The 13,084-nt window shown below is 36.0% G+C and overlaps 1 protein-coding gene across 1 annotated transcript in view; it reads right to left on the bottom strand.

Moving 5' to 3' along the window:
- The window catches only part of LOC115214811 (synaptonemal complex protein 2-like), a 176,117-nt gene that overhangs the window by 67,634 nt on the left and 95,399 nt on the right, over positions 1-13,084 (bottom strand). Inside the window, exons 22-24 of the mRNA XM_036505383.1 lie at positions 9,408-9,474; positions 7,565-9,021; positions 5,775-5,842 (exon numbers count right to left, since the gene is read on the bottom strand). Coding sequence (XP_036361276.1) covers positions 5,775-5,842; positions 7,565-9,021; positions 9,408-9,474 — 1,592 coding nt within the window. The remainder of the gene's footprint in view (positions 1-5,774; positions 5,843-7,564; positions 9,022-9,407; positions 9,475-13,084) is intronic.

Raw genomic sequence — 13,084 nt, forward strand, 5'->3', positions numbered from 1 at the left:
ATATTGTTCCACCACCACGTTATTTTGGGTCTTAAGGGGACTTTGCACCAGCCACAGATCTGGTCAGCGGCTTTCAGCAGGTTGTCCCTCAGAAACGTCCAGTTGTCTTCTACCCCATGTGTAGCTATACCCCCTTCCACTTCGTCAAAGGCTTCAAGTAACATATCTCTAAATCTCTGTCCATTCGCAGGGGCTTTAAGCTTCCAGACCCTTCTTCTCCATGTTGGTCGTCTTCTAGTCGCCCTCTTAGTCCTGATCCTAAAGTCACTAACTACCAGTCTATGTTGTGGGGTGCATTCTTCGCCTGGGAAGGTTTTGGCATTTTTAAGCAGCCATCTTTCCCTTTTTCTGGCAAGGATGTAGTCGATTTGGCTAGTATGCTGGCCCGATCGGTAGGTGACCAGGTGGCTTGTTGGTTTCCTGAAGTTAGTGTTGCAGACCATAAGACTATTCGCATCGCAGAACTCCAGCAGCCTGGTTCCCTCCTCGTTGCGGGAACCATAACCGTAGCCTCCATGTACGCCATGGAAGCCCCCAGCATGTCGTCCAACATGCCCATTGAAATCACCAGCCACAAAGAGAAGGTCCCTGTCGTTCGTCGATGAGGTGGTCTGCAGTAGGGTGTCATTCGCAGAAAATTCCCTACGTATTAACTTAAAACCTGTTGTTCAAAGATACCCTAAATTCCCTATGCATATATGTATGTGTATATGTGCATGTATATATATATATATATATATATATATATACATACACACATATATGTATGTATGCAAAGTGATGTATATACATGTGAAAGTGTGTGTATATATATATGTATATGTATGTATTGTGTGTGTGTATATGTGTTTATATATCTATAATAATGTACACACACAGCTGCTACCCATAATGTGCATATAAAAGTAGATATAGAATATTTATTATGAATTATTGGTAGTTTGGTTCGATGCTTGTATTTGGGGCATTTCATTTATATTGATATTACTTTGATTTGAAGTGTGTATAGACTTTATATTTCTATGTTTACATAGAGTTGGTTTCACTTTTCGTTTTGTTTATATGTATCGATATGTATATATATGAGAATGAATGAATAATGTGATATATATGAAAATATATCATATTTATCTCATTTAAAATATATGTGTATATCATCATCATCGTTTAACGTCCGCTTTCCATGCTAGCATGGGTTGGACGATTTTGACTGAGGGCTGGCGAACCAGATGGCTGCACCAGGCTCAAATCTTGATTTGGCAGAGTTTTTCTACAGCTGGATGCCCTTCCTAAAGCCAACCTCTCCGAGAGTGTAGTGGGTGCTTTTTACGTGCCACCAGCACAGGGGCCAGTCAGGCGGTACTGGCAACGACCTCGCTCAAACCCTTTTACACATGCCACCAGCACAGGTGCCAGTAAGGCGAATTTGGTAATGATCACGCTCGAATGGTGCCCTTTTACGTGCCACTGGCATGGAAGCCAGTTGGCTGCTCTGGCAACGATCACGCTCAGATGGTGCTCTTGGCACTCCACTAGCACGGGCACAAGTGTCAGTAAGGCGACGCTGGTAATGATCACGTTCGAATGGTGCCCTTTAAGTGCCACTGGCATGGAAGCCGATTAGCCACTCTGTCAATGATCACACTTGTATGCTGCTCTTTGCACCCTGCTAGCATGGACGCTAGTCATCTAATTTGATTTTGATTTTGCTTTTGATTGAATTGATTTCACTTGCCTCAACAGGTCTTCGCAAGCAGAGTTTTAGTGTCCAAAGAAGGAAAAGGTACGCATAAGTGGGCTGGTTACGCCCCTGGCATAGGCCATGAGATTATGGTTTCATTTGGCTTGCCGGGTCTTCTCACGCATGGCATATTTCCAAAGGTCTCGGTCACTAGTCATTTCCTTGGTGAGGCCTACAGTTCGAAGGTCGTGCTTCACCACTTCATCCCAGATCTACCTCTTCCATAGGTTCCCTCAACCGCTAATGTGTGGCACTTTTTCACACGGCTGTCCTCATCCATTCTTGCCACATGACCATACCAGTGCAGTCGTCTCTCTTGCACACCACATCTGATGCTTCTTAGGTTCAACTTTTCTCTCAAGGTACTTACACTCTGTCGAGTATGCACACTGACATTACACATCCATCGGATCATACTGGCTTCATTCCTTGCAGTGAAAGCCAGGTACAGGGGCTTATCTTTGGCTAGGTATTTCTCCTGCAGCTGTCTCACCAGAAATATGGCATCAGTGGTGCTTTTCCCTGGAATGAAACCAAACTGCATCTCATCCAAACTGACTCTCTCCCTAATCAGTTGGGCTATGACCCTCTCCGTAACCTTCATTATCTGATTCAACAGCTTGATACCTCTGTAATTAGTTGTATCTAAAGCGTCACCTTTACCTTTGTAGCAGTTGACTATTATGCTGCTACACTAGTCATTGGGTATGACTTCGTGTATCACCTGGTTAACTATACAGGTAACTAGGCTATAGCCGACAGTGCCAGATATTTTAAGCATCTCTGCAGTAATTCCTGATGGGCCTGGGGCTTTCCCTGTTTTCATGCTTCTAATTGCCTTAACTACCAAGGAACTGTCAACTCAGATAGCTGGTCCCCTGTTGGGTCGACATTCGGCAGACTCTCTTTATCCCATTCCTTTTCCTTATTCAGCAACCTTTCATAATGGTGTCTCCAAACCTCTCTCTTTGCATCCTCATTCAGCGCAAATGAACCATCATCCATGTGAACACATTTCTCTCTTACCACGTCACGATTCTCTCTCGCACACTGTCTTGCAACATGAAATACCTCAAGTCTTTCATCCTCACAGCATAGAACATTGGCAAATTTTTTCTGCTTCCCCTCTGGCTAAATAAACCTGTCTCTTAGCTTCCCTTCTGGCAGTCTGATACACTTCCCAGCTACCACCGTTCTTCCAGTCCTTCCAAGCCTGTTTCTTTTGTCTAATAGCCCTGTCAACAACATTGTTCCACCACCATGTTATTTTGGGTCGGGAGGGGACTTTGCACCATCCACAGATCTGGTCGGTGGCCCTTAGCAGGTTGTCCTGTAGGAACCTCCAGTTGTCTTCTATACCATGTGAAGCTATATCCCCTTCTATTTCGTTAAAGGCTTCGAGTAATATGTCTCTAAATCTCTGTCCATTTGCAGGATTTTTAAGTCTCCAGATCTTTCTTCTCCTTGCTGGTTGTCTTCTGGGCATCCATTTAGCCCTGATCCTGAAGTCACTAACTACTAGTCTCTGTTGTGGGGTACATTCTTCGCCTGGGAAGGTTTTGGCATTTATAAGCAGTCATCTTTCCCTTTTTCTGGTGAGGATGTAGTCGATCTGACTAGTGTGTCTGCCAGAGCGGTAGGTGACTAGGTGGCTGGCAGGTTTTCTGAAGTTAGTATTGCAAACCATAAGATCATTTGCGTCATGTGTATATATGTATATTGTTTGACATATATATGCATTAATGTATTTATGTATAAGTGTGTATATGTGTGGATTAAAATAAATTGTTTCATATTGGTATTATTTTGGTTTTGATGTAATGTATATATAGAATTTATTTTTCTATGTGTGTATAAAACTGGTTTCGTTTGGTTTATAAGTATCGGTAAGTATATATATGTGAGTAAATGAATAATGGGGTATATATGTAGATATAGCATATTTATCTTATTTAATTTGTTGTTTTGGCTCATTGTTAGCATGTGGGAGATTTTATTTGTATTGTTTATTACTTTGTTTTTGTATGATATATTTATATTGCTTTTTTGCTGAAGATAGAGTGGATTTTGTTTTTCGTTTTGTTTCTGTAAATGGAAAAATAGTTATCTTCCCTGCATTCTAATTGTCAGATTCATAATATTTCGATTTGAATTAATATATAAAATAATGTTTTAACATAAATAGATACATGTTTGTATGAATTGTATATGTATGCAAATTGTAAAAAATAGAAGTGAATATGCAATTGTGTATACGTACGTGTGTGTGTATGCATGTATACATAAATGATAGGGGTATGTGTGTATACATAAGTATATATAAATATATATATATAAACGTATGTATTGTGCAATAAAATCAGTTATAGAATGGAATATTTATAGATTTAAATTTAGGAATTAACATAACTTTAGTTAGATTATTTACTTATCTATGATTAAGCTTGCTCTCATAAAGCATTTTCATTAAGCCTTAACAGTTACAAATATTTTCAATTGATGTTTTTGTGTCAAATATTTAAGCAGATATGTCTATCTGATGAAGCATCATTACATATTTAAACGTTCACTTTACTAAATTTATACTCGAGCTAAACCCAAACAACCCGAGTGACAGATTCCCCATTGACATATATATATATATATATATATATATATATATATATAATATATATATATATACACACACACACATGTTGTTGCTATAAGTTATATATATATAATCACAAAAACATCAGAAGGGGCAATACATATACATATGGTGATTGGCATTAAGAAGACCATCCAGCTGTAGAAACCATGCCAAAGTGGATATTGGAGATGCAGTCCATGAACCCATCAGATCTCAAACCAACCAATCCATTTCAAGATGGAAGATGGATGCTAAAGAATAACATTGACCTATCTTCCCACAGCACGAAGCTGCCTATCATTACTCTTTCTTCAATTCACTCTATCACTCATGTCTGCTTTAAAAGAATAGAAATAAGTTAGAGTAGACTAGACTCTTTAGATTTGCAGACTCAAGGTAACCTCTCTAGTGCTGGTGCCATGACAAAATGCTTCTAGTACTCTATATAAAATGGTTATTGAATGAATGGAGACAATGCAGAATAAAGCAGATTCTTTAATCTTTTTTGATGACATGATCACCTCTCAGGTACAGTTGCCATTATAAAATGTACCCAGTATATTTTGTAAAGTAGTTGACATCAGATAGGACATCCAGCCACAAAGCCATAAGTGAAATGTACATTCAAATAAAGGAGAGCAATAATTCTGAATTTAAGCTAATTTCTATGGATAACAAATGTAAACTGATGTTGTTGATGATATATATATATACACACACACATACATATAGACCCACACATAATGTCTATGTGTATGTTTTCCTTACAACTGTCAACTTGCAATAGTTCAAAAGTAAAGCTGAGTCACTCTCACTGGTCTGGGAATACCTGTGAAAGACATGGACACAGCTCCTTCTCCTATACCAATGCTCTCACCATTTCCCTAAAAGAGAGGGAATTAGTTGATAACATCAGCCCAGTGTTTAACTTGTACTTATTTTATTGACTGCAAGAAGATGAAAGGTACAGTTGGCCTCAACGGAATTTGAACTCACAATGTAAAGCTGGCAGAAATTCTGTGAAACATTTTGTTTGGTGTACTAGTGATTCTGCCAGTTTGTCATCTTAATAATGATAATAATAATAACAATATCTTCATGAGTCACAAAGACTTACAAAGCTGGTCTTCAGCTCAAACTTCAGAAGGGTTAAATGAGCAAGCAGTAAATCTTTCCTTGAATAAGGTGTCATTCTATCAGAGCTAACATTTCCAGAAGAACATGTAATTAATACCACACAGTTAGATAAAAAGAGACATGTAAGAATTAAGTGTTTCTTTCCTTAAGGTAATTCATAAATATCAATAGTAATAAGAAACTAACAACCTATACAATTGGTTATAAACCCTATCCTGTTGGCTCTACTCTAAGTTATGATGTTAATGTCGTTACACAACTTACCTAGTATCAACTTCTTTATAATTAACAGGTTTCCGCTTCCGAGTTAGTCGTCCATTATTGGCCGATGTCTTCATGTTAAAGAAACAAATTTAGAAAAAAGTAGTCAAAGGACAGAAATGAATTAAATGTTATTATAGTAAGAAACATGACCATAGATCTAAAGAATAAACAAAATACAGAATACTTGAATCTCAATTGCAAACAATAAGAGGTTAAAAGTAGTGAAAGCAAATGAGTAGCTTGATCTATTGTGTGATTAGAGGCATCTCTGACAATATATCTTATTTATACCACTGCAGCACTCTGGTTGTTGATAAACATATGTACTGTTTCAGTTTTGTTGTTGTTGTAAGTACGCCTATGATCAAAGACATTCCAGTATAATCAACATGTCCTTTATCTGTACATTATGTATCAAGGATTACATTATTTAATGTACTCTTCTTACAGGTGTATTATACACTTCCTAAAAGTTGAGAGTTGGGAAAGGAGAATATGTTACCTGAATAATCTGAGATAGAGATGAGATGGATGAAGTTTGAGAGATGAGGGAAAACATGGTTAGATGGTAATTAAATATATAACACTGATGAATTAAGACGATGGTGTCATTTCCTAGTTTAGTTGGTGTCAGTTCAGATTTAATCTGTTAGTACAATACTCTGACTATTTTGTAACCACATGGTTTTCAGTTCAATCCCACAGAGCAGCAGCTTGGGCAAGTGTCTTCAACTATAGCCGCAGGCTGAGCAATGCCTTGTGAGTGAATATGGTAGATAGTAACTGTGTGGTAGTCCATTGCATGTGTGTGTGTGTGTGTGTCTTTGAATTTATCTTTGCTCCTCGCCACAACTCAACAACCAGTATTGGTTTGTTTATGATCCTTAGCTGTTTGGAAAAAACAAAACTGATAGAATAAGTATCAGACTTAAAATATGTACTGAGGTTGATTTGATCAACTAAAACCTTTCAAGGTGGTGCCCAGCTAAGCTGCACTTTAATGTCTGAAACAAGCAAAAGATGAGATTGGCTGTTAAAATAACAATAATTAAAAAAAAAAAATCTACAGTATTAATGTTTTTATTTCAGCTTTTAGAAACTTCAGAAATATGATAGTGTGTGTATGTAGAGATGGGTGAAGAGAAACTGAAAAGAATCTTAAATAGAGACCAGGGCTGATTAAAAAAATTGAGAGTGAGAGACGAGTTGCAGAGTAACAACAGTAAAAATTATCTTAAGTTTCTGTTTAATGAATAATATACTGTCATTTGCCTTGCTAGAAATAACAACCATATCTCCATTAGACGTTTCCTGCTATCTTATATATATATACATATTAGAGCAAAATGCTTAGAAATATGGAATTGACACATGGAATGTTTTTAAATCATGTAAATGCCTGAAATGTTAGAATTGTAGGCTACACATAGACAGACCACCTACGTGCCATAGATCAGTTCGATCAGGATTGGACAGGTTGGGGAGGGCCACACAGTAATAACATGACATTAGAAAACCAACAGAATATTAGCTAGAATAATTATGTCAATGTTCAGTCAATGTTTTCTTGTTTCTGCAGTTGTCCTAGTTCATGTGTTGAAAATGATGAACAGCTAAAGTTGAATCAATGGAAATGTAAAAAAAAAATTTTTCAGTAATAAAAGAAATACAATATGCCTTAAATTTACATCCATAACAGAGATGCAAAGCTATTGTATTCTATACTAACATAAGTAATCGTTATCATTGCTATTACAGAGATTAAATCAAGAGAAGATATTATCCCTTACCTTAGAATTAACCGAACTGCTCGAAACTTTTTTGGAAGTTTTGTCACTTCTTCCTGAACCATCACATTGTTTGTTATTTAAACCCTGACGTCCAGGAGGTAAGGGATTAAAGCATGTTTCATTGGACTGGTCTTTGTTAAATTCATCTAAGACAGATTTAGGTGTCTGATTTGAAGTAACAGATTTTAATGTTTGATTTAAAGTAACAGATTTAGACATCTGATTTGAAGTAATGGGTTTAGATGTCTGATTTGAAGTTTTATGCTTTTTGTTGAAAGATTGTTTGGTTTTCTTAGAAGCAGTAGTTGGCAGAAAGCTTTCAGATTCTTTAATTGGTTTTGATCTTTTGGTGATATCTAAGTAGTTTGAAAGATTGGCTGGTTTAGTATTCTGCCTAGTCTTGAAAAATTTACGTTTTTCTGAAATGACTGGAGATGAACTTCTGACAGACAGTTTAACATCAGAAGAGTTATTACTGATATTGTCAAAATCGTAAGGGTCATAATAATTAGAGAAGTTTGCTTGTTGTTTTGATCTGTAATTTCTTTTTGCCTTCTCTTGTGCTTTATGAGGTGGAGTCTGTTCAAATAGTTTAAGACTTGGGCTTCGGTTACCTTCAGATTTTCTATGTGCTTCATTTGGTGATCGAGAAGAGAAATAAGAGAGGGGTCTTTTTGGAATATTCCCTTTTATTTTTGATTGTTGTTTCGAATTGGTTTGGAACTTAGAACTATTACTGGCAGTTTTTGGGTTCACTAGTTGATCCCCTTCTGTTGATCGTGACATGTTCTCTGGACTAGCAACTTTCTGTTGTTGATTTGTATTTCCTGGCGATTTTTTCCTCATTGTAGGATCAGTAACAGGACTAGATAAGTTACTAGATGCCAATGCTGACTTACTTGATAGGTCAGTGTCATTATTATTATTATTATTATGGTTAGAAGTGTTGCTTGTAGTTTTAGAACTTTTGTCATTTGTTAAATCAACATCAGGATTCCTTGATTTGTGAAGTGTGGAAAGATGATGAGGATCTTTCAATATTTCATCTTCTTTCATAGTCTGGTTCTTGTCAACATCGTCAATGTCTTGGAAAACAGTCTCACATGAAGATTTCACAAAGCCTTTAATTCTAGCATTCAAATTATTAACTGATGACTTGTCTCTTTGCTGATTAAATTTCTTGAGATTTTCTTTTGTGATGGTGGAGTACTTTGAAGGTATGGTTCTATTGTTGCCAGAATTAGCATCACTATCAGAACTCATGAAATGGAAAGATGTTTTCTTAACCGGGCTCTTAGTTTTCATTCTATTATCTGATGTAGATGATAAATTCTCTACAGCAGTCTGTTTAGATTCAGTAACCTTTGTTACTTCTTTCAAAACATCATTATTTATTTCTTTGATTTTATCAATATTACTGGACTTCAATTCAGAATTTTTCTTTATTAAAGAATGATCTAGAGGACAAAAATAAAGTGATAAATGATTCTTGAGAATTTTCTAGATTATGAAACCTGAAAAAAGAAACTGTTTTGAGAAAACAACAGAAAATTTAAATCATAATTTAACTGGACAGGATATTTGACAAAGTTTCATAAGATTTCACGACACACTCATTCATTGCAGTTAAACATGTATGACACATTGGCCAATGTGTCCGTGCATGCATATGCAGTATGCGTGACAATAATTGAATATAGAACTGTATACCATGTTTTATCATCCATTTAAAGGTATTGAAAATTGAAATATTAAATTTGAAATTACAGCAATAAGGAAACTCAGCTACTAAGCTGTTATCATAACACATTTTTATGAAAACAACAACAATCATAAAGCTTACATATGAATGACGGATCTTCTGTTATACTGACATCTTTTGTCGAAGGAGTTACTTTTAGAATAGTTTTCTGAAAGAAAATAGAAGAAATGACAGGTAAATCAAAATCTAATCATTAAATGTAATTACAATATAATTTAGGACAGTCTTATATTACCATTATTTCCCCATTATTTTTTATCCTGCCAGCTTGATAAGATAAATACCAGTAATATATTGATGTTGATATGAACTACTACTATAGGTGCAGGAGTGGCTGTGTGGTAAGTAGCTTGCTAACCAACCACATGGTTCCGGGTTCAGTCCCACTGCGTGGCATCTTGGGCAAGTGTTTTCTGCTATAGCCCCGGGCCGACCAATGCCTTGTGAGTGGATTTGGTAGACGGAAACTGAAAGAAGCCTGTCGTATATATGTATATATATATATAATCTTTACTCTTTTTACTCTTTTACTTGTTTCAGTCATTTGACTGCGGCCATGCTGGAGCACCGCCTTTAGTCGAGCAAATCGACCTCGGGACTTATTCTTTGTAAGCCCAGTACTTATTCTATCGGTCTCTTTTGCCGAACCGCTAAGTGACGGGGACGTAAACAAACCAGCATCGGTTGTCAAGCAATGCTAGGGAGACAAACACAGACACACAAACACATACACATATATATATACATATATACGACAGGCTTCTTTCAGTTTCCGTCTACCAAATCCACTCACAAGGCATTGGTCGGCCTGGGGCTATAGCAGAAGACACTTGCCCAAGATGCCACGCAGTGGGACTGAACCCGGAACCATGTGGTTGGTTAGCAAGCTACTTACCACACAGCCACTCCTGCGCCTATATATAGAAACACTGCCAGATCTGACTGGCCTGGTGCAGCCTTCGGGCTTGCCAGACCCCAGTTGAACCGTCCAACCCATGCTAGCATGGAAAGCGGACGTTAAACGATGATGATGATGATGATGATGATGATGATATATATGTATGTGTGTGTGTGTTTGTGTGTCTGTGTTTGTCCCCCTAGCATTGCTTGACAACCGATGCTGGTGTGTTTACGTCCCCGTCACTTAGTGGTTCGGCAAAAGAGACCGATAGAATAAGTACTGGGCTTACAAAGAATAAGTCCCGGGGTCGATTTGCTCGACTAAAAGCGGTGCTCCAGCATGGCCGCAGTCAAATGACTGAAACAAGTAAAAGAGTACTACTATATATTTCTTTCCAGTTTATGACCCTTGGCTTATATTACAAATCACTATTAATGGCAATGGATAAAAAAACAAAAAACAGTAAAATGACAACCTAAATGCTGTTACGTCTCAATATAATGAGTTAAAATTTTATATTTAACTTTATTTTTCATCCTGCAAGGTTAGTTAAAATAAGGTACTAGTGGTAATATGCATTATTAGACCCTTAGGGCTTTGTGCTTATGTTCAAAATAATTGTTATTATTACATAAAATATAACATTGTTGACAGATTTTAATTTGAATATGTAGAATGCTTACAGTATATCTCATATAAATCATTTAAATGTTGACTTAAATGTTTCATTTCACTAACAATCATTTTTCTAATGTCAGTATTCAATAGCAGAAAATGTGTTAGGCAGAGTAGTGGTGTCTAGAGAGGAGAGTGGGATCTGGAGCAGGGGCTATTTTGTGGTGATAGGCCTTATCTAAAGTATAGTCCAGAATAACTACTCACCATCACAATCATCATAGTAGACAATTGAAAGGGAAAAGTCTCCAAAAAGTCCTCCAATATTATGAAAATTAATCCATTACTTCTTACTTTTACACAATTATTGGTACATTCTCTTGTCTCTCATGATAATGGCCTATGCTCCTCTGAATATGCTGGCTTTACCACTGCTCTCTTGCTTGAATTCATCTGGATTATCAGCTACACCACCTCCTCTGATATTCAATGTGTTTTGCTTTCGTTCTGCCCTATATGAAGCTACAAGTATACTAATCGTAGCAACTTCTCCTAGTGGGGTCTAAATATGCTTATGAACATTACTTCTCTTTCGTCCTCATACTCAAAATAAATAAATTTCTTTCTACTTTAGACACAAGGCCTGAAATTTGGTGGGAGGAAACTAGCTGATTATATTGACTCCAAAACTCAGCTGATAATTATTTTATTTACTCCAAAAGAATGACAGGAAAAGTTGACTTGATGGAATTTCAACTCAGAACATTAAGTCAGAAGATGATTCAAGGCTAATGAGTCTATCAGCTTGTTGCCTTAACCATTTAGCATTCAGATTACTCTGCCAAATGTATAATGTTTATTTATTCACATTGATTTGAATTAATCATGCATTATCTTTTAGCTTTGAGATATCAAATAGCTTTGAGATATTTTTAGAATGATATTGTAGGGTAGGTGTGAGAGACCAGATCTGGCAGCTTTGCACATAAAAAACAAGTGCAATATTTCGGCCTGATATGGTCGGATTAAATGCTGTAGGGTTAATAATCGAAATAAATAAATAAATAAATAAAACTTAGTAATAATTAAGAAAATATTTAAGAGTATATACTAATGCTCTGTATATGTAGCAACAAAATATAATACCAGTTTAAATGTACCAAAAGATTAACCAAATACTCAGTGAATGTATCAAAAGGTTACACTCAACATTTCTGGACTTCCAAATGAATACTAATTCTCTGTAAATGTACCCATGGACCCACAAATTATACTAATACTTTGTAAATATATCAATAGGTTATGTTAACACTCTGTGAATTACTAAGCAGATATAAAATAATGATGATTTCATATATATATATATATATATATATATATGTATGTATATATATATATATATATATTATTAGCAGTGTTTCTGCAGGGCTGCAACCTTTAGGCTGTAACACGTAAAAGAATATCTATAAATATATATACACCTACATAATAAGACATACAAACAGGGCAAATTTAACTATTTCTCTGTAGATTGAAAAATTTTCAAATCTTAGTGGGTTCTCATCAGAGGGGTCAGCCAATCTAAATGTTATTTGTTGATAAACAACACTACCAATACAGTTCTGTATTTAAGAGATGAGGAATTATGTACATTGTTTATATTATTTACATTATTTACATTTGATGGATATTTGTCCTCATCTTGTTTGTTGTTAACACAACGTTTCGGTTGAAACACCCTCCAGTCTTCATTTCCCCAAGACACCTGATGAAGGCTGGAGAGTATATCAGCCGAAACGTTGTGTTAAAAACAAGCAAGATGAGGAAAAATACCCATCAAATGAAAATAATGTAAATACTACCAATGGTTTCATCTGGGAAGTTCACGAGTTTTCAGATGTTCCACTTAAGAAAGTAGGTAATGTTAATATATAATACAATTAATCTGTGATGAACACAAAAAATCCCCAAGGCAAATGAAACAAAATAACAATTGAAGAAGCCCCTAAATAAGTTATCTTTCCTTATCTGCATACCTGTGAACTAAAGAAATATTTTAAAGTCTCATATAATCTTGTGTAATCTCATGTAGTTTCATCCAACATGGAGGTGGTTTACCAACATTCTTAAGTGGAACACTTAAAAAATTGCAAACTTTCCACATGAAACCATTGGTAGCATTACTAAGGCACAAATAATGAATATATTATTCATCAAATGTGATGTTCAGCACGCATTCTCA

The sequence above is a fragment of the Octopus sinensis genome, linkage group LG8, assembly GCF_006345805.1.
Source record: "Octopus sinensis linkage group LG8, ASM634580v1, whole genome shotgun sequence".
Classification (NCBI taxonomy): domain Eukaryota; kingdom Metazoa; phylum Mollusca; class Cephalopoda; order Octopoda; family Octopodidae; genus Octopus; species Octopus sinensis.